The sequence below is a fragment of the Larus michahellis genome, chromosome 3 (assembly GCF_964199755.1).
Source record: "Larus michahellis chromosome 3, bLarMic1.1, whole genome shotgun sequence".
Taxonomy (NCBI): domain Eukaryota; kingdom Metazoa; phylum Chordata; class Aves; order Charadriiformes; family Laridae; genus Larus; species Larus michahellis.
The window spans coordinates 75,658,179-75,679,299 of NC_133898.1; the positions used below are offsets into that span (position 1 = coordinate 75,658,179).

At 35.4% G+C, this 21,121-nt stretch overlaps 1 protein-coding gene across 4 annotated transcripts in view; it reads left to right on the forward strand.

Moving 5' to 3' along the window:
• The window catches only part of TBC1D32 (TBC1 domain family member 32), an 87,850-nt gene that overhangs the window by 3,357 nt on the left and 63,372 nt on the right, over positions 1-21,121 (forward strand). For 3 of the 4 annotated variants that reach the window (XM_074580853.1, XM_074580854.1, XM_074580856.1), the window contains exons 3-16: positions 2,989-3,150; positions 5,957-6,134; positions 6,800-6,871; positions 8,068-8,193; positions 9,905-9,983; positions 10,122-10,222; positions 10,309-10,370; positions 10,870-11,014; positions 11,749-11,808; positions 13,256-13,355; positions 13,628-13,765; positions 15,155-15,247; positions 15,479-15,621; positions 19,883-20,010. In XM_074580853.1, coding sequence (XP_074436954.1) covers positions 2,989-3,150; positions 5,957-6,134; positions 6,800-6,871; positions 8,068-8,193; positions 9,905-9,983; positions 10,122-10,222; positions 10,309-10,370; positions 10,870-11,014; positions 11,749-11,808; positions 13,256-13,355; positions 13,628-13,765; positions 15,155-15,247; positions 15,479-15,621; positions 19,883-20,010 — 1,587 coding nt within the window. The remainder of the gene's footprint in view (positions 1-2,988; positions 3,151-5,956; positions 6,135-6,799; positions 6,872-8,067; positions 8,194-9,904; positions 9,984-10,121; positions 10,223-10,308; positions 10,371-10,869; positions 11,015-11,748; positions 11,809-13,255; positions 13,356-13,627; positions 13,766-15,154; positions 15,248-15,478; positions 15,622-19,882; positions 20,011-21,121) is intronic. The other variant, XM_074580855.1, reaches the window with a different exon arrangement.

Sequence of the window (21,121 nt, forward strand, 5' to 3'; positions counted from 1 at the left end):
AATCAGACTTGGCAGTGTGACCTTGCTTACATGCGATCTAGATTTCTGGAGCCCACGATCGTCTTTGCATTCCATGGTATTCTAACTTGTTTGTTTTTTTGCTACATGGGAGATTTTTAGTATGCATTTATGACAAGTCAAGAAAATATCAAGCTGAAATTACCTTGAAGATGTTCTAATAAGGACCAGAGTTCTGTGACCTGACTTCTTCTGAGAGCTGGTTCCCTGACAGTTTTTTCAGAAGTGACACTATCTACATTCTCTTAAATTTGTCTACTTTTTAGTATTGCTTTGTCAGTGGTAGAAGTTAGGTAAAAGTAAATAAATGAAGCAGAACTGATGTTTATCTAAAATTTCTCTATAATTTTAAAACTTTCATGCTTTTGTATCTTTGAAGATGCTAACTGCTTTAATTTTAGGTAACTTTTAATTTGTTTTACAAATTGTATCAGGTAACACTTTTGTTGGCAGTCTTGCAAATTTTGAGCACCAGGTTACTGGGTGACAAGCACGAGAGTAAAAAAGTTGGTTATAAACATATCAAAGTTGAAAATTACATGCAATTTAGAAAGAAAAATATTTATGTAAAGGAAGATATACACAGTAAAAAAACACAAACAACCAAAACAACCTGTGAAATTACCGTTGTCAGTATTTCTTCTTAGGATTTATTAGAATACCCAGGATGAGGGAGTAAAACCTGCAACTGGTGGAAACGATGCATACATGGCTTTCCCCTTTAGAACAGTGAAACCATGACATCCATTAGTCTTTCTGGTATGTTAAAAAATTGGTGATCCTAAAGATACTTTCTTTTCATGAGAATAGTTTTAACTTGCATTTAGTGGAAAAACAAATGATGCTTTAAATGCAGAATGTTAGTGTTAATCTCTGGTGGTGGAATATTTCTGGGGGTATTCTAGTCTAGGTTGGTTTTCATGGAAGGTCAGAGAGGTCATATAGCGATTTATTAGTGAGACCATTAAGAGACTTTCTCCTTGACCCTTACCCCATCCATCCAGACTGCAAGCTCCTTTATTAGTAGTGAGTGCTTTTGGATTGTCCAGTATGCTAGTTCAGCTCAGAATGTTGATCAGCACTGTTTCTGCCTCATGGTTATTTTGCCTCAGTAATTTTATCAGATTTTGAGGCTTTACTTTATCCTTTGTTCCCACTTTGATGTAGAAGAGACAGAAGCATGGGATCCTCAGAAACCTAATAAAATAGAAAATTGAATCAAGTTCAAAATTTAGGCGCAATAGTAGAAATCAGAATTTTTAACTAAAACTTTTTAGCATGTTTTCTGTTTTATTTTTTCCTTAAATTAGAGTCCTAGAGGTTTGGTTTTTGTTTTTTTTTTTTTAACACTCCCCCGTTCCCTCCCTTCACCCTGGTGCTTCCTTTGTAAGCCCAGCAATATCAATCTGACTTGATTCTGCATGTGAAGGAGTAGTTCTATCATTGCTGAAATGCTTACTTGTTACAAAACGTTTTTAAGGTGGAAGAATGATGCAGAAGATCAAGGCTAGGATATCCATCAGACATAAATGTAGTGGCATGAATAATGATGGGATTGCCATGTTTTTCAGAGTAAAGCAGTCACTGCAAAAATGTATACCCTGGAAATGTCACTGTCATAAAACAAATGGGAGAAAGTTTTATGAAAGCTTTCATTCAGTGGAGAGGCATGTGCAATTTCATTGTTGCAGAAGTAAAAAGCCAGTCTTCAAGACAAATGAAAATGCAAATAAACATGTTTGCATCTTTCTTGAGATTTATTTCTGTTACTTTCACTGAGAGCAAAAGCAATGTAGGAACAGAAATAAGACTGTTATACCTGATGGAACTTGAGGTTGTCAGTCTAGTGAGGACGTATGTATCTTGATGCAAGACACAATTTTCTGTGCTTTTTTTTAATGTATCTTGAATGCAGTCTGATTTTTATTTATTTATTTATTTATTAATATCCAAGAAGGGCAAAACCTGCAGCCTGTTGTAACAGTTGCTTTTATTTACATTTGCATTTTATAGCTTTGGACTCTGTACCGATGTGGTGAACTGACTTTTTAATTTGAATTTTTTTCACAAAGTAGTTGCACATCTGCATTTGATATAAAGAAAATATAATGATGCATCTGCTGTTTATGAATGATTACTTTTTTGTGTGTTTGTTTGCCTTGTCCTTTGTAAAAATCTGAAGACTAACCAAAAAAATGTTTGTATGTTCTGAGAACTACTTTTTTAGCAATTTCTATAGCTAATACAGAGTCTGAGGACCCAGCGAGAGTCTTTTGTTTGAAATCCCCCTCTGATTATTCTTTTGTTTAAACAAGTTTCTGTGAGTATCTAATAATAAGAGCACAAAGTACCAGTTTCCTTCTGTTATGTACATGTAATCACAGACAGCTAGTTTGTCAGTTTGACTGAGTGGTATCTTCTGCATACTGTCATGACACATAGACTTTCATAAGCCTTAGATGTGCTTATATGCTAGAATTTATAAATTATTTTCTTTTTTTTTTCTCATTTTGTATGTGTATTGCATAAATAATAATACTAGATGGCTACACCATAACACAGTGCTATGTTCAGAATGCTCCAAATAATGTTTCTTTTGGAATTCTAAATTTGAGATTTCTTGATATTCTATGATTTTTGTCTACAAAACATTAACCATTTGTCTGAGTAGATTTTTACATTCAGAAGAAGCACAAAAGGAAATAAGAAATATTTCTAAATTATAAATAATACCAATATTTGGTATTGTTTCTTCTTGGAATATGCTGATAACGACTATATTGAAGAAAATAAAACTTTACTGTGTTTTTTTACGCCGTTGAAATTTATTTCTCTGCAAGTCATAAGTTCTTACCTTAAAGTAACAGGTCTGCTGGGAGAGAAGATAGCAAATGTTAATATAATGATGAAAATATTTGATGGTGAGCTCAAGGCAATCTGTTACATTTTAATTTTGTGTATTTGTTTCAGCTATGAGTTTGTGAAATACCTTAGGCAATATATAAATAATACTGTGGGATCTGTGATTGAAGAAGAAACAGAAAAATGTACTTCTGCTCAAAATCAGGGGGAAGTATCTGGCTATGACACGCTTGTCCAACATGTTACTAAGAAGACACGTGAATCAAAAGAGTAAGTATATACATGTAATTCATGCTTTCGTTTCTTCTTGGTCTTTATCTTCCTTTCTGCTTTCCAGAACTTGTTCAGCAAAAATAAATTCTGAACCATTGGGTAACAAAAGTAATTCTTTGATTTCAAAAATCAGTGCTAAGCGATTCATATATTCCCACCTTACATTGCAATTTGTCATGCTTTGTCTCACTCTGGAATTAAGATAATGAACTATTGCATAAAAAGATCTGTAGCAAAGCTATGAAGTTTTTGATTTATCTAGGACTGGAGTTGGGCAGGGGCAAGATTTGCGAGAAGAATCACTACTTCATACTATTTCACTAGCTACAAATTCAGTTGTAATATGGAAGCTGGCATAAAGGAAAAAGTTGGTATTGTCAGGTATTAAAGTTTGATAATTTCCTTAGATATAAATGGAGAGTCTGCATGACAATGTTGTTTTCTAAAAAAAACATAACAAAATATAAATTAGAATACATCTGTATTTTTTTTAAGATTGCTTCCTTGGGATCTGTCCAGGTGTTTAGCATGTTTAGTCAGGTCTGCTTTCATTGACTAGTTTAAAAATTGAAATTTGAGTTATCTTGCTTTGTATTTTAGTGTATATGCCGAGATACTTCTGCAGTGAAGTCTGTATAATGTAGAATTGGTATGTGGACTAACTGTGTATAATTATCCAAGATTTTTTGACTCAGACTGTCAGATGGCCAGAAATCAGTAGGTTGCAAAAATGCATATTGCAGGGTCTATGGTCCGGATTAGTTGGCTTTGAATACCGTATTTAGTAAAGAAGCCTTAAATAGAAAAAACTCTGTGAGTACCAGTTAAATTATTTTCTTAGTCATCTCTTCCATACTACCTTTATTCACCTTCCTATGAACATTAAAATAACTTTTCCTTGGAATACAGAGGCTGCTGGCTCTCTTACTGAATTTTCACGCTTTGGTTTTCAAATTTACATAGGCGGATAATTGCCATGATTCTTTAAAGCAGTGGTCAGTGGATATACAGCTGCTGTTTCCAGAAAATACATAAAACCTCAAAAGTTTAGTCTATGCATCACATTGGTTTTGGAATTCCTGTACAGAATCTCACTACATCATAATCCTTAAAGCAGTTCTAAAAGTATTGTTTCTTTAATTAAAGCAGACCGTATACTTTTGTCATCATATTGAATCAGGTCTTTGCATTTCTATTTTTAATTGTCATAGAGAGCCACGATGAGGGCTTTACTGAATTTGAACCATTACAGTGTGAAAACAATGAAACTAAAGTGAGCACCTGAAATGGTGAATGTTGAAAAAGGAAAAACAACCAACCCACCCTTTGCTATTTTAGCCTCAGTGGTCATTTTTATGTGTTGCAGAGGAAGAGAACAAAAAAGGCAATTTTTGACTCTCATATATTTTAGCCACTAAAATGATTTTATACACAACTTCAGCTGAACTGTTTTTTTTCCACTCATTTTTATTGCACAATGTTAATTTTATCTCATTCTCTCTTTTTACTGGAACTAGCATTTTACTGTGATGCCTATTGTTTAGTATGTGTCCTCAGTAAGAAGGGAATTAAATATAGTGTATGTTTCTGTTCTAGAAGATTTTATTTTCTGTTTATTTTCAAAAGGTTTCTTATCTAGAAGTACAGAGAAATATGTTTTATAAATTACGCTTTTATAGGGTCCTTTTCTTGTCACCTGTCTGCAAGCATTCTGAACTCTGATCGAGCATTAGTTGGGTCTCACTGGGTTGGTCTTCCTGTCATTTCAGGGTCCTTCAAGGTTCCAGTTTTGTTCATTGCAATTACTCATTTTCTGTTGTAGGTAGTATGCGTAAAGGTATTTATGGAGAAAAATGTCTTACAGAATCAATAACTCCTTAGTGATACGTGCTGTATTTTCATAGTATAGTCATTTATGTTAGAAAGCAGTTCTTAAGCAACTACTCTTGGCTTTTATTTTCACCTAGAAAATAGATGTTTGGGTTACTGTTTTTCAAATTATGCTGTTTGTGTATTTGTGTTCCGAGGATCAGGACCTTAGGGTTTTTGTGCTTGTTTAAGTTGGTAGAAGAAGCTCCAATGAACTAAATATGCCTGTATCTTATATTTCTAATTTGAGAAGTAGGAGGGTATTAAAGCACAATATAGTAATTTATATATTTGGTGACTGCCTTAAAGTAAAAAATAATTTGAAATATAATATCAACATTTTACAATAAGAAGGTTTTTTGAAGCATCTTTTATTTTGTGTTGCTTCCTTGTGGATATTATTATTCAATTTATGTAACTTAGAAAAACCCTGGTTTTGCTGAAAGAAAATTGGTTTGTGTGCATGACCTGTACTCAAGATCTTTAATCATGATGATGTGTTTCTTCTATTGGTTCTGCTCGAGGCTTATAGCAGAAGAAAAACTGGATGTTGAACATGAGTAAACATAAACAGTAACAAGGGTGAGAACTGGCCTGTTTTCTCAGGGACAGGTTCTCCCCCTTGGGGATTCACATTGTTCTTTCTTAAGAACTTCCCAGAACAGGATCGTTAGTGGTATTACACTGAATGCTTTTAGAAGGGCAAAAAGGAATTTTATTATACACTTCAAATAAAGTTATCTGAAACTTATAAAGTACATACATGTTTTGTTGCTCATTTTGGATTTGCATTTGTTTTTCATTCATCTCTGTAAATTCAGTGAGTTCAGGTCTAAGTAGCATTATGCCGTATTCAGTTATTCACGATTTGGTGAACTTTTTTCAATCAGTGATTTTTATGCTCTTTAATATTAAAATCATCTTTACTTTGAAGATACAGGGAAATGATGCATGCCTTGAAGAATGTCATGATGGTTGTGGTAGAATCCTTGATTAACAAGTTTGAAGAAGATCGGATGCATAATAAGGAGGTGGATAGCAAAACGAAGAAAGAACGTCAGAGTGGCTATTATACAGACAACTGTTCTGACAGTGACTCCTCGTTCAACCAAGTACAATGTGTTTTCTCTCTCTGTTATGAAATAATCATGTTACTGCAAAATTTTTAAGTTTCTGTCAGTGGAAATTGAGAAGCAGGCTTGAAAGAGATTGATCAACCTTTCTATCTTTGATATATCCTAAGATGAATTAATTACCTTTCTTTCACTCTGAGGTAGTAAGCTTATACTAGCTAGCTTATGCTAGCTGTCTAACCTTTAGACAGCATATGCTAGATGAGATGAATCTGATGCCCATATGCTCTGAAGTACCTATGCAAGTACTGCATAGAAAAAGATAAAATAATGGTAAAAGCAATATATCATCTAACTTTTTGTGATTTTACTTTATGAGCCAAGTAACATGCAGTTCATTTCCAGACTACTGCACTATGCTGTATTACTTACTGAATGAATTATTATAAAGGATTTTATGAAGATACAGGAATCTTTTAAGTAAACCAAAGCAAAATATGTAACAAGACTTTTGTTGCTGTAAATTTAACTTTGGGCAAACGGCAGAAAATATACAGAATGTTGACTTTCATGTTAAATTAGTATAAATGTTAAAGTCCTAATTATTAAAAATAATTTAGATATCAGAAAGACTGATGATTTTAATCTTCTGCTATTTTGTTTAATAAAATACTCAAATTATCATTTTATAATGTGTATTACAGAGTTATACGTTCATGAGTCAAGAACAGTTGCAGCTGCTTGTGGAAAGGCTTGACCCTATTCAGCCTAAGGAAGTAAGTTTCAAAGAAGAAATAAAATGTTAATACAAATGAATGCTTAAGGCATATTAGAAAACAGACTCTATGTACATAAGAGTTCATATGTACCCAAGTGTGATCTTGTCTTTGTTGGTTCATAGATCATGGCTTCAGTGCAGCAAGTGCTCTGCAGTGCAATGTTTCATTGTTCATAACCATCTGGTTCAAGAGCTAGCGTTGCAACAAGTATCTTTTTTTTTTTTTTGTTAGGAATTTATGTGCTATAGATGGGCATTTTTAGTTTGGAAAAGGTTGTTCTGTGAGAAATAAAGTTATTGAAGGTAATTTTCCTGTAAAAGTGCCCCTTTGCCCATCTTGGTAACTTCCGTGTTGTCCTTTTGCATTGCCCATGTCGGAAGAGAGAGATGCTTATTCGCCAACAAGCTGCTGCCAGATGGAATATACAAAGTCCAGGTTAGGCTTGCCTTCCTGTCAGCGGCAGTGATAATTTGGGTCTCTTAACCACCAATCAGCACCAGCTGCTGATATTTCTGAAGCTTGGAGAAACATCATTTTTAGAGTGCTGCCTCAGTAAGATTTGTTTGGGGTTGTCTGGCGGTTGAGAAAGGCATGGTAGATGGGAGCAGGTATAAACATTGCGATCGAGTTTTCTTAGAAGACTGGGTAAAAAGTCTGATGCTATTAAATATTGTTAAAATTTCCTATAGTTAGTTTCAGTAACCTGAAATAAATTACTAGAGATTACAGTTGTCTACAAATAGAACAAAACCAAGATTATTGAAATTATTGAGATTATAATGCTGATGAAAATTCAGCGGTAAAACGTAGCGTCTAGTAATTCTGTTTCCTCTTTCCCTTATGGACTTTTTAGAGGCACATTTGTAGCATTTGGTGATAGTTTCCTGTATTCCCTGATAAGAAAATATTAGATTACAAGCAGGAAGTAGAACATAATCCTTGCATTCAGTATTGAAAACCTATGCATAAAATGGTTTTGTTGTTTCTTCAAATATGTTTGGGTTTTTTTCTTAGTGATGTAGACGCTTGTCTAAATCACCACAAAAATATAGCAGAAGATAAGTCTTCTGGAATTCCTTATCTGTTCTACAGTCAGGTCCTGTTCCTTCCTTCCTCCAAGTGTTATTGTAAATTACGTATTTGAGAGGGCACTGTGAAAAGATTTGTGGTGTTTATCTTTTTGTCCACTTCAGGTTCGCCAAGAAGCAGTGGAAACACTGTGCTTTGCCCCTCCCTCTGATATACTGAACTCTGAGAGTTGGCCAAATCTGCGTAAGCATCTAACAATGTCTCTGTCAGATCCTGATGGAACATTCAGTGTAAGCTAATGTTCTTTATTTAGTTATTAGATGTGTAGCCTTAGTAAAGAGTACTGAAGAGGAGTAAGAAGTTACATATATATTATGAGTGGTCCAATAGGCTCCCAAGACGTTTTATTATTTGTGCATATATCAGATAAACTCTTTTTGAAGTAAAAGAACTATATAATTCCAATAGGTCTTGATTTAAAGGATTATAACAGGATTTCAATAGGATTTTTAGAGACTGGAGTACTCATTTACATATCTTTTAATAGGAATGAGAGGTTTGAATGTCTTTTAGCAAACAGATGTAGAAAAAATAATTTACAAGACTCTTCTGTAAAACATGTCATGTTAATATCTCCTATTTAAATCAGATATATGCTCCATGATGAGAAAATGATACATAGTAATCCTGTATGAGGTTTAATAAGACCAAGTGCCGGGTCCTGCATTTCGGTCACAACAGCTCCAAGCAACACTACAGGCTTGGGGAAGAGTGGCTGGAGAGCTGCCCAGCAGAAAAGGACCTGGGGGTGCTGGTGGACGGCCAGCTTAACATGAGCCAGCAGTGTGCCCAGGTGGCCAAGAAGGCCAACAGCATTCTGGCTTGTGTCAGGAATAGCGTGGCCAGCAGGAGTAGGGAAGTGATGGTGCCTGTGTACTCAGCACTGGTGAGGCCTCACCTCGAGTACTGTGTTCAGTTCTGGGCCCCTCTGTACAAGAGGGACATTGAAGTGCGGGAGCGTGTCCAGAGGAGAGCTACCAGGCTGGTGAGGGGTCTAGAGACCAGGTCATATGAGGAGAGGCTGAGGGAGCTGGGCATGTTTAGCTTGGAGAAGAGGAGGCTGAGGGGAGACCTCATTGCCCTCTACAACTACCTGAAAGGAGGTTGTAGAGAGGTGGGTGTTGGCCTCTTCTCCCAGGTGAATAATGCCAGGACCAGAGGAAATGGTCTGAAGTTGCGGCAGGGGAGGTTTAGATTAGGTATTAGGAAGAATTACTTTACTGAAAGAGTGGTGAGGCACTGGAACATCCTGCCCAGGGAGGTGGTGAGTCACCATCCCTAGAGGTATTTAAGAAGCGTCTAGATTTGGCACTTCAGGGCATGATCTGAAGGGCAGAGATTGTAGTGTGTGTGTTTGTGGTTGGACTCAATGATCTTGAAGGTCCTTTCCAACCATGAAAATTCTATGATTCTATGATTACACAGGCACTAATGAGGAGAAAAATGCTTAAATTGCTTTTACATTATTTATTATGCAAATTAAGTCTTTTTTTTCTTTTTCTTTGAATTTTAAAGTGATTATCAAATGAATAGGAAAGTTGCTAAAACTTTTTGCTGTCATAAATATGACAGTTGCTGTCATGTATTTCTCTTTTAGCTTAGAAGGTCTACAGTTTCTTTTAAAACAGTACTAGTTACAAGTCATTGGTACATTTAATAACATAAAAACATTAAAGTTAATGGAAAAGTACAGTAATATTTCCTCATCTGCTTCTTTATATCTCAGTGAGGTGCTGTCAGTTAAAATATTCAAGTAAAATTTCCTTTCAACTGTAGGTTTCTGAGGTCTCAAGCTGTATATTTTTAAATGTGCTTCGCATCTGTAGAGATATCTGAGCAATATGTAACATTATGAATAATGCCACTACATATTGATTATTGTGCAATAATAATAGACAGTTACATGACTATTTAATACATTTGTTGCTTTTTCTCCCTTAGGAGAAAATTCTTAGATTCTATGCAAAAACCTTTTCTTCTTCTCCATTTAATATGACAAGAGAAGTTTATACAAGTTTAGGTATGTGCATTTAATTACATGAGTCATGTACTTCCTGAAAATCAATTAACTTATATAATGAAGCTGTATAATACAGTCTGTTTTGCCATTATTGTCAAGGAGGTGAGGTTTTTTTTTTCTTTTTTCCTTCTTTTTTAGCAAGACACTTGGAGTTGTACTTTCTTTCTGGAGAATATTCTCTTCGTATTTCAGCTGGTCTGGATGTATCTAACACAGACATAAATTGTTTACTTAAAAAGGTATAAATGAAGTTTCCGTGCTTTTTTTGTCATTACTGAAACATCGTGCATTATTTATTTTTTAATTTTAATAATTATGTTTTCAGGTCCGCCTTTTAAATGAGTACCAAAAGGAAGCTCCCTCTTCCTGGATTCGTCATCCAGAAAAGTATGTCACATTCAAAAACCTGTCACTGCTTCTTAATTTAATGATTTTTGACATATAATTAGATGCATATAATTTTAGCAAAAAGTTGATTACAGGATGCGCAGATGACTGGTCAGTGATAAGGCGTGGAAACATAAATAGAGGGTGGGAAAAGTGGAATAGGGAAGTTGCATAGGAGTAGTCATGGGTCATATTAAGCTGCTTGCTTAGCTTTTGAAGTGTTTAAGTGCTTTTTAACAAAAATAATTTGGATGTTTTACAAAGTAACAAGTGTAATAAAATACGTAATAATGAGGAGAATATGCATGTATGTTATTAGTTTTATTCATGCTAATGTAAAGAATTAATATCCTTACAAGATCAAGTTAAAAGATAATGTTGATATTTATGATTTATCTGAACAATGAGGCTTTACCAGAAATTTGTTTCTGAGTATTGCTGGTGGAAAGATTTAAGTTATTTTTGTTTTCTGTTCATTTTTTCCTTTTTGTGTCATAAGGTACATGGAAGAAGTAGTGGAGAGTACGTTGTCACTTTTGTCAGTAAAACACGAGTCTAGTCCTGCTGTCTCTCCAGATTTTTTGAGTCCAGTCTACTTCCTGGCTCTGCTAGATATCAAAGCAGTGTGGTTTAAAAAGTGGACGGTAAGCAAAAAAACCTCAACCCAACAACCCGTAACTTGTTCATGTCTGAGAGGTATTTTGAAAAATTTGATTTATGGCTATTATTATCACAGACCTATTGTGACCTGATAACAACCTATAACGAGTACTGTAATTAAGGAAGTCTGGCAGTTTTTTTAGGCATTTATGTCCTTTGCCCTTTAACACTACTCTCTCCTTCCGTTTCTATTCAGTTACTAGTTTTCATAAAATTTCTGAGAACTTACTGCACTTTGGGACTTCAGTGCCTTTTTTATAATTGACTGACAGCTATCAGAAGATGCAGATATTTTTCTGGAAGAAATGACGAGCATGAAAGTGCAGTTATATATATGATATGCTGCACACAACTGGCTAACCTCCAGTGGACATTAGAGCTTTTTGCAGCCTACCACGTATAAACTTATAATTTAAAATTTACATGGCAATGTCAGAACACAGCGTAACATTTCATCATAGTTATTGTTTTTCTGTTTATTGTGTGTTCTGCCACACATTTTTCTAATGACATAATTTTTTTGGTCATCTTAAACGTAGTGCAAACAGAAGCCTCAATTGACTATTTTATTGGTTTACACAAGCTGGAGTTCAATACATTGGACATGTACTGTGGGAGTATCCCTAATAGAACAGAATCAGGGATAATTTCTACTTGTTAATTAAAAAATAAAACTTGTATGTTTAAAGTTGACATTAGGTCTTCTTTGTCATTTTAGCATGCATATTACAGCAGAACAGTGGTGCTTAGGCTTTTGGAAAAGAAATATAAATCTTTGGTAAGTATTTCCCAAGGCAAATTTACTTGGAACCTGGTTTTGCTTTGCACATTGTGGTTTAAGCAACTTTTTTTCCTTTTTTCCCTTTTCTCAGATCTGTTCCGTGTTGTTTTGATATTTTTTTTTTTTTTTTTTAAATTTCTGTTTGGTTAAATGAATCATTGTTAAATGCAGAGAAGGGTATGTGGCCAGTTCTGAATAAGGGGAAATTTGGATGTTTTATAGCAGGCGTTTAATTAGTATTATTATTTATTAATTCCTTATGTTGCATTCATATTTAGAACTATTTCTGACAATGTATAAAAATAGCAGATGGTGCATGAAAAAAATATCATAAAAACTCTATGCTGAATTTGGATTTTTTGGTGGAGACTAAAAAGCCACTGTTGTGTTCTTGAAGTTGTGATATGAAACATTAAGGATTCAAAGTGTCAGCAAAATAAATCAAACTGGGAAAACATCTCTGGTAATGTAGGTATTAATGCTATCACATATTCTGTATGGGCAGGTCCCTTTACTGGAATGGAAGTTTCATTGTTTTCAGTAAGACCAATATAGATGTGAGATCCATTCATATAGACAGAACTTTACGGTTTCTAAAATCTTGTAATACAAATGAAATATAAGGTAAAATATATGTGACTGATAAAACCTTAAGATGGGAGACAAGGATACAGACAACTGTAACAGATGTTTGTCTTGTTTATCTGTATGCATAGAACAGAGCATAGAATAAAGCATGTCCCATGCAACAAAAAGTTTATAATAGGAAGTCCATGAGCAGGGTAGTCTGATCTAATTTATTAGTATAAAGTAAACATCTGATTTAGTTGGTTTTTTTATTACGTATGTCTGTATATTTTACTTACACTTGTGAATAAATCTTAGCTGCTCGAAACTGTAATAAATGTAAATGTACCACTGTTCATATGCTGTATTCGTGATTCATTTCTAAATCCATGCTGATAAACTTTTACATACGTTGATTAGATGATGTGCTATGATAATGATACAACACTTCTGCAAATAACAGTAATAGCACTGACAGCACCTAACAACCAAACTTACAGTTTAGTAAGTATATGCAAGACAAAAGTTTTTCATGTGTAGAAAGTGAAAATCTTCCATAGTAATGACAATATGGCAGTCAATCACAGATTGCCATTAATTTCTCAAAATACTTGTACGTTCTCAGTACTCTTTTTCATAGATTATCTTAATGCTTATAGAGCTGGTAGTGTGATTATGTAATAATAATGGCAATGTGTTTTAATTGTAAAATTTTGCCTTCTGTTGATTAACCCATACAAAGCACTGAAATGTGAGGTAATTGCAATGAAGTGGATACTTAGGTTCTTGTGTTGAAGGACGGTACTTGGATACAAAAGAGAATGACTTTATTGTAAAATACCAGGTATTTTATTACTTTGTGCTTTTTTCCCCACAGATTAATGCAGCTGTCCAGCAATGCCTTGATTATTTTGAATTTTGCAAGGCAGCAGTTAATAAAAATTCCAGAGTCAGTGATTTCTCCCAGCAGCATTGTAGTGAGTATCTTTGCATGTCTTGCACTATGTGCATGTACCTCCACTTTCTCTAGGTCTTTGAGCACACTACCACAAGAGGAAGACATTCTATCTGTTCTTTTTCTTCACAAAATATTGTATGTCTGTCTTTTGAGAGAGCACGAATAGCAGTGGTTAGTTACTTAAGCTGTCTGTCTTTATATACAAAATGATCCATGTACATTGCAGATATTAGCGTACTATAGAGTAAACTAAAAGAGTCAAGTTCTAATTTTTTGGTTTTATTTTTAAAGGTGATAAGCAGAACTTTTCTTACACTGGACCAGAACTGCAGTATGTCTGTTTTGTTCATTCACTGTGCCTTTTAGGAAGATTGTTGATCTATAAGCAAGGCCGAAATCTCTTTCCGGTGCAGCTGAAAAATAAAAAAGGTAAGGGAAGGGCTGAAGAAAATGGAACCTGTTGAGCAACATTTTATCCATACTTGATATATGTTTCCACTGCAATATTGTGGACACTATATTCTGTTCAGCATTTCTGTGCCTGGAAGCCTTTCTAAAAAGATGGTATAGGTAATTTTGAGCATCAACACAGTTTTAAAATCTTTGATGGATGTGCACTTTTATCCTTACGTTTGATGCATTAATTTCACGTTGAAGGAGATTTGGATCAGTGTGTAGGTGATTCAGTCTTTCTACGTATGAGTAATATCTTTTGTCAAACCAATTGATATAATTGATTGGCAGAGACACGTGTGCAGGGACCAAAACTATTTTTCAGGTATGAAACAAAATCAGTATTTTCAAGCTAATTGCAAATTGAAAAAAATTGCTCTTAGCTTAACCTATTAATGTAATTAAGGTAAAACAATGGTAGAGGAAAAGGTTGTTACCTGTGAAACAGAGGTGTTGATAAGGATGGAAGATAGGAGATGGAGAAGCCCTTGGACATACAGAAAACTCTACATATGGTGATACGTTGTGCAGGGTTGGCAAATGCAAGTGTGTGAGAACAGTTGTAGTATTCCATTATGTTAATATCTGTATTAATTCAATGTATTATTCAAAACATTACTGGATACTAATTCTGTGACTTGTTTTTTGAAGATATTTTGCTCCTCTGGTTTGAGGATCAGGACTTAATAGATACAATGTAGAGCAGTTGTGGGGAACAAACATAAACTAATCGAGTGCTTTCGTCATTTATGGATTATCTGTATAACACTATTCAGGCAGTGATCCATTGGTGATGGTTGCTTTTTTTCCCTCTCCTACAAAAGTAACAATCTCACCATCTGTCTTAATAGTGTCCTCAGCTTCATAGATAGCAACCCTTTCCTCACAAATGGATTTATTAACATAATTAGATTAAACTTGGAGCAATAGTTCCCAGCCTGCATTTAGCTACATGTTTCTCGTTTTTGTTTCAGACCTGAGGAAGAGTTGTCTGACAGCTTGTCTCTTTTTCCAGTTGTTTAACTTAATCTAATAGCAAGGTAATGCTTTTTCCTACAGCCACGTATATTCAGCATTCTCAAACTTTGGCTGCCATTTGTTTCAATGGAAGACCTGGTAAAATTGACATTGGCTAAATTGGGAGCAAGATCAAGCCTTATAAGTTGATCATGAAATACCTTGGTAGAGTCCCAGGGACATGCATGTCCTTTGTGTTATGAGTTGTACATACTTTGATTTCCTCAATAAAGCAAAGCATTGTTTATGTATATTTACAAAATCCATTTTCTATTTGTAAAATTAAAGTTGCACTTAAATTTGCAGCCTACTTTACTCCTCCTTTTTTTTTTTTTTTTTTGTTAATAGATAGTGTATCCATCACCGATCTGTTGGTATTATTTACCCAGCTTATTTATTACTCTCCACGTTACCCAAAGACAGCTTTGACAATGCATACAGGTAAATGTGTGGCTTTAATGTACGATAATTATGATGCAGCATGTGGAAACTTCTCTTGCAATTTTTAATTTGTGTCTATTATTTGTGCAGATTTTTCTTTTCCCTTACACCTTTATCTTCTAACCTGGTTAAATCAGTGCTTAACAAAATTATAATTCAGAAGCATCTACATAAACCATATAGATATGTTTCCAAGTTAAAATATAAACAAATACTTCTTGTGTTCACCAGACAGTTATTCTCCAGCAAGTCTTGTTATGGAGATTCTGCAAGTTTTTTGTGATCAAACAGGATGTGCTGCTGAATGTTTATACAAGGATGCAGTGATAGATGCCCTACTTCATCCTGTTCAAAGTTTACTGAGTGGCACAGAGGTTTGTAGTAATCTTCCAAATAATTTTTAAATCTATAGAGTATTATCATTTTTCTGTATTTTCTATGTAGATTTATTTAGTCACATGCTAACTTCTGTGGTATTTTCTACTTTACCTGTTATAGCATGCCTTAAATAGTGTAGGCTGTCATTATGTTTGGTCTGACAAACTTGGATTTCTTAAAATCTTGTGAACAGTAGCAAAAATTGTTCTGTAGTGAGACCATTCCCTTGAGAAAATCATATTGCTTAATTTTTTTTATTCCAATGTTTTTGTGTGTCTTTTGGATATTTCTTCTTCTTATTTGCTCTACCTGGTATTTAAAAGGCAATTTACTTTTATTCCTTTTTAAATTCAGCTGGCAACTTGAAGTTAAGTATTCTCAATGATTATTATAGGTAAAATATGTAATTCTTCATGGAAAATTATTATTTTCTGAATTGGTGAAAGGAATAGTTTGTGGGGGATATTGTGGCTTTTTCGTTGTTTGGTTTTTTTTAAACATTTCTATAAAAGTTGTAGAAAATCTTGGAAACATTACCTGCTTTGGAAGTCTAGTTATAGTTTCAGCCTATTCTGTAGTTTTTGTTTTGAACGAGATGACTTAATTGATCTAGGTGACTGTATGTCTCAAGACAGACAGGCTGAAATGCCCATGGAGGAGCCTGATCTGTCTTACATAAAGAAACTTTGAGAGAAATTAACGTCTGAGAAGTTTTGAATTTACTTCTTGAGACTCATGCTTGCAAAGACAGTCTGGGTTCCTAAGTTAAATACCTCATCTACATTTTTAAAGTCGAATTTTGTCTTACATTTGAGTCAGTATACTTATGATTATTTTTTCAGTGCGGTTTGTTTATTTTTCAGAAAAGACACTTCATATTAATTACTGAAAATATTTTTACTGATACAAGAATATTCCAATGCTATTTCAAAAGTGCAAACAATCAATTTCCAAGTAAATATTTTAGTGTATTTCTGTAAAACTTAAAACCATAGTCCTGCAAAAACTTGATCATGTCTTGATCATGTCAATAATTTAGCTCTTCTGTGGGTATCTGTGCTGAGTACAGCAGCATTACTTATACATTTTTAAAGCTATCTGTGGATGCTTTTGCAAGATTAACACTTTAAGTTGTCTTGTTTTTACTGGACATTGTAAAAATTTAGTGCAAATTTTTTCAAGTACAAAAATGACTGAGCCTGCATATGCTCTGAGCACTGATGGTCAAATTTAAAAACAGTACAAAGGCAATCATTGATTTGTTGATTGATTTGTTGTGTAATCCCCCAGGCAATCTCTATGGTCACATGCTATTCTAAAGCATATAAAACTGTCTGTCTTTGTTATTATACATTAGTAGTTAAAACAGAATGTTTAACAGTTTTTCCTTTTTTTTTTTTTTGTTTTGCTTGTTTCTGCCATGCTTAGCTGTCTCTCATAGGTAGTTGAACTCTTAACAAACTGTAAACCCTCCTGTGACTTAGTAACTGGTCTGTTTAAAAAAACAGGTCATATTCAGGCATATTTAATGCAGAGTAGCTGTAGTAAGTTGGTTATGTGTCGTGAATCTGGAATATGTTGCATTTGTTCTAACAAAGGTGCAAATTGTTTTGTATTGCATCTGGCAAACAATAGCTAGGAAAAGTAGGCCAAATCAGAGACACGCTCTTCCCCTTTTACAAGAATTTGGACTGGTTTTTCTTCCAAACCAAATCATTGGCACTTCTTAGATACCCAGGAATCCTAATGCTGGACTCTAATACTGGACCATGCCTATCTCGGAAGGCTATGGCCACGCACACATCTTTCTTCAGCTGGGCTTGTGGGGTGGGCAGCACTGGAGCTGCATATGGGTCTCCTTGGTTGTATAGTGGTCTTAATGAGGAAACACAATGCTGTTATTTTACATCTGAGCTCTGAATTCACTTGGGTAAGTGCAATCCTTACTTGCCTTTTAAGCAGAGTAGTGTTGTGTATCTGTAGTAGAGAGAAGAGGAGAAACTCGGTGGTGATAAGCAGGAGTTGTCAGTTTGTGGGCAGCAGTATTGACCTTTTGGGCTTTGTAGCCTCTGAAGCATAGCTGGTGCAGAACTTTACATTCACATTTTAAAGAAGCGAAGTACCATGTTTTGGGAGTTTTTTGGTGTTGCACAGGGAAAGCAAAATAATAGCGCTCTGGAAGAAACAGTGACAGCACAGCATGTTTCTTTCTTAGAATCCCGAACAATGATACACAGTAACCTAAAAATAAAAGGTTAGGGAGATTTTTAACCCTCTGTATCACTGAACGTTTTAACCAAAAAACCCAAAGTTGATATAGTATTTTTCTCTTGGGTTATTTTGACCACCGTCACCTTAAATTCCTTAAAGTAGGAAGACTGTTTATTTTTCCTCTGAGCACTATATGAAATACAGAGCTACCAGTAAGAGAAGAAACAGGAGCTGGATTACATAGCATTTTAAAAATAATTTGTTTTGTGAGTCCAGCCATCCTTGCTGAATAACAGGAGAGTGGAAAAGATTTAAGCAGTGGACTTCAACATCAGGAGAGTGGTGCTTTATTCCCCATTCTGACATACTAGATATTTAGCAAGTGTTACTACAAAGAGTAGTCGCCTCTAGCTCATCTCACTTTTGACTGCACTCTGTCACACTGGGTGTGGGTACAGTGAAGCTACTGAAGAGGACTTCTCACTTTGAAAACTGTCCTTCTTCTTTGTAAGTACATTTGTGTATAAATCCTGGGAATTTGGAGTGTTTCTCAGTCCCTGGATGAGAACATATGCTTTGATTGTCTCATAACCAAATTACCGAGGCATATGGACAGGAAGAGAGTTTTGGTGAGCACCTTTAGGACACTGCATAAGTCCTGCAGAATTACAGCTGCTGTCTGCCGTCAGGCCCTCGGCATATCTTCCCATTACTTCCCCTCCCCTGGACTTGGTAGCCTGGGCTCAGGACCAGCATAGGTAATAGCGTGGGTGTCCAGCCTTGCAGACAGCTGTTTGAGAAAGCGCTACTAGGAAGCCTAAGCAGAGATCTCCTCAGCGATGACTCAGCTAATAAGCTTCAGCGTGGACTCACTCTGCCTTCCACTCAGGAGTGTTTCTTAAGCTGAGATTCTGGTCCTCATCCCCCACCTGTACTATGTTGTAGCAGCATGGAAGCCTGGTGTCCCATTGGTCTGAACCCTGACCCACAGACATGACTTCTTCGCTTGCTTTGCCTTGGACCTGCTTTGTCACTACAGATCCAATTGCATGGTGATCATTGGGCTGTGTCTGACCCTGGTTACTGTGTCTGGAGCTGACCCTGACTCACTGACTCTGCGTCCTGGCTTAACCTTGGACCTCCCTCATCACTGTGGAGGGGATCTGGACTGTTGGGTGAACCTAGTTATTATGACTGGACCTCATCTGCTCACCTTGCTTGGGGATGGTGGGGCTGCCTGCCCATCCAGTGGCAAGCCACTGCTTCTGCCTACCTCGTTATCACACTCAGTTCCTGGCTTGTCTCTTGCAGAGCATCCTGCCCTTGCTGGTCTCTCACAGGTTCTTCAGGGAATACCCATGTTCTGCTTGTCTACTAGTGGAATATTGACTTCACTTATTAATGAGCAATGGCCAATTTAGCATTAATTCTGGCAATACATTCATTAGTGATGGTACCAGACCAAACAGTCTGAATCCCAGTGTTAAATGTTCAAATCTGCTTGATTACAGCCTAGTTGTGCCTATACCATGCTCTGAAGTGAATAAAGAATTGGCAGATGACTTTTGCTTTGCTCCAGTGGGGCAGACTTTCCTCATGATTTCAAAGCCATTTGGACTTACCACAGCCTAGAAATGAGGTGAACACCGAAGATCTTCTTTGGAACTAGAATCCCATTTCTAACCAAAGAGTTGCCAATGCATATGAGCAGTGAGCGAGTTAGCATGTTTGTCACCTTGATTCAGGTATTGCTCTTATACCCCTAGATCAAGAGCCTTTCCACATTCATGGTGGAGAAAAAGGAGTTTAGGAACTCTGTATCTATGCAGTCATTGAACTTCTGCCGTAATCATTAAAGTGACAATTACTGCCATTTATGATGATGGTGTTTGAACATAGGCTGTTTACTTATTTTGTTTAAGCCATTAAGCAATCATCAGAGAGGTGACCTTCAGGGTCTGTGTACATCAGCCAGACTTGAATAAACAGCTTTCACAAAAGCATTGAATCGAAAGCTTTTTTTTTTTTTTCCTGTCTTCCAAATAGGTGTATATAAATTGTCTTGAAACCACTTTAATTGAAGTAGCTGATATTTTGGCAAGGATTGCAGCTGTAGAAGATGGTCTTTCTCTTCTTCTTTATGGAGAAAATGAAAAAACAGCCAGAGAAGACAGGTAAGAGTGCATTAATGAATAGCTTTAGTGAGTACTTTAATGAATTACGTTAGTCTTATGAGACTCATTTTCTGTTTTTTCATTTATGTGTAACGTGATATGTTTTGCTTATGTTTGGAGTGAAATATCTGATTATCAAGTAAAGTAGTAAGTGTTGTAGAGAATGTATTAGGGAGACATTTATGGGTATAAACCAGGTGAAATAGCAATTTAAAGAAATACTTTTATTAAGGGAGATTTCCATGGTTTACTTGTTTTTCTTACTCGTGTGAGAGCTTTCTTTTCTCTGAATGTAGTTCCGTTATATTCATAGTGCTGCTGTTCAGGCCAAAGGCCTCTCTTCTCTGCTTTTTGTTTGTTTATTTTTAGAATAAACATTAAAAATCAACCTAATTTGTTGAAAGAATAAATTTAATGTAGCATTCACTTTTCAATACATCTAGTAGAGACAGATCTTGTATCAGAAGCTGACATTAGTAACACTGTACCTAACTTAGGATCTGTGTGATCCTATGGTATTATATTGTTAGTTGATGCTAAAACTCAAAACAGGGCAGTAAAATTAAGACTAGCCTTTAAAAATATCTAAGCTGCAGGTCATGAAAATGTATGTCTTCTAAGCTGAGGAGCCTTGGAAGTTGCATATCTTTTTCAGGGCGGTTGGAAGTAAAAGACAATGTTTTGGAGAAAGAGTTGTCCTTTGTGTTGCAAGCCTGGAAGACTTCAAAAGGAGATCTCGGATAGGAAAATGGAAGGACAAGGACTAATTTTTGCCTTGTAGTGATATCCTTAACACTCACTAAGCAGAAGCTGAAATGATTTTCTTGTTACTATTCCTAACTGGACTTTTATAAAACAGTCTGTCTAGTTCATGGCTCTGTGGGCTGGATAGAAGACAATGGGTGCATTTTTGCTTTATGTATACCTGTAGCCCAAGCCAAATCACTTGCTGTACATTTCATTTCTTCTGACTGGTGTTACAAGTTATAATATAGTTGGTCCCTCCATAATGGGTCACAGTTTCTTTCCATAGTTTCTTTTCCCTAGAAAAATTTAAATAAATGTAGTCAGAGGATTTGTTTCAAGGCTTATTGATGACTACAAACCAACA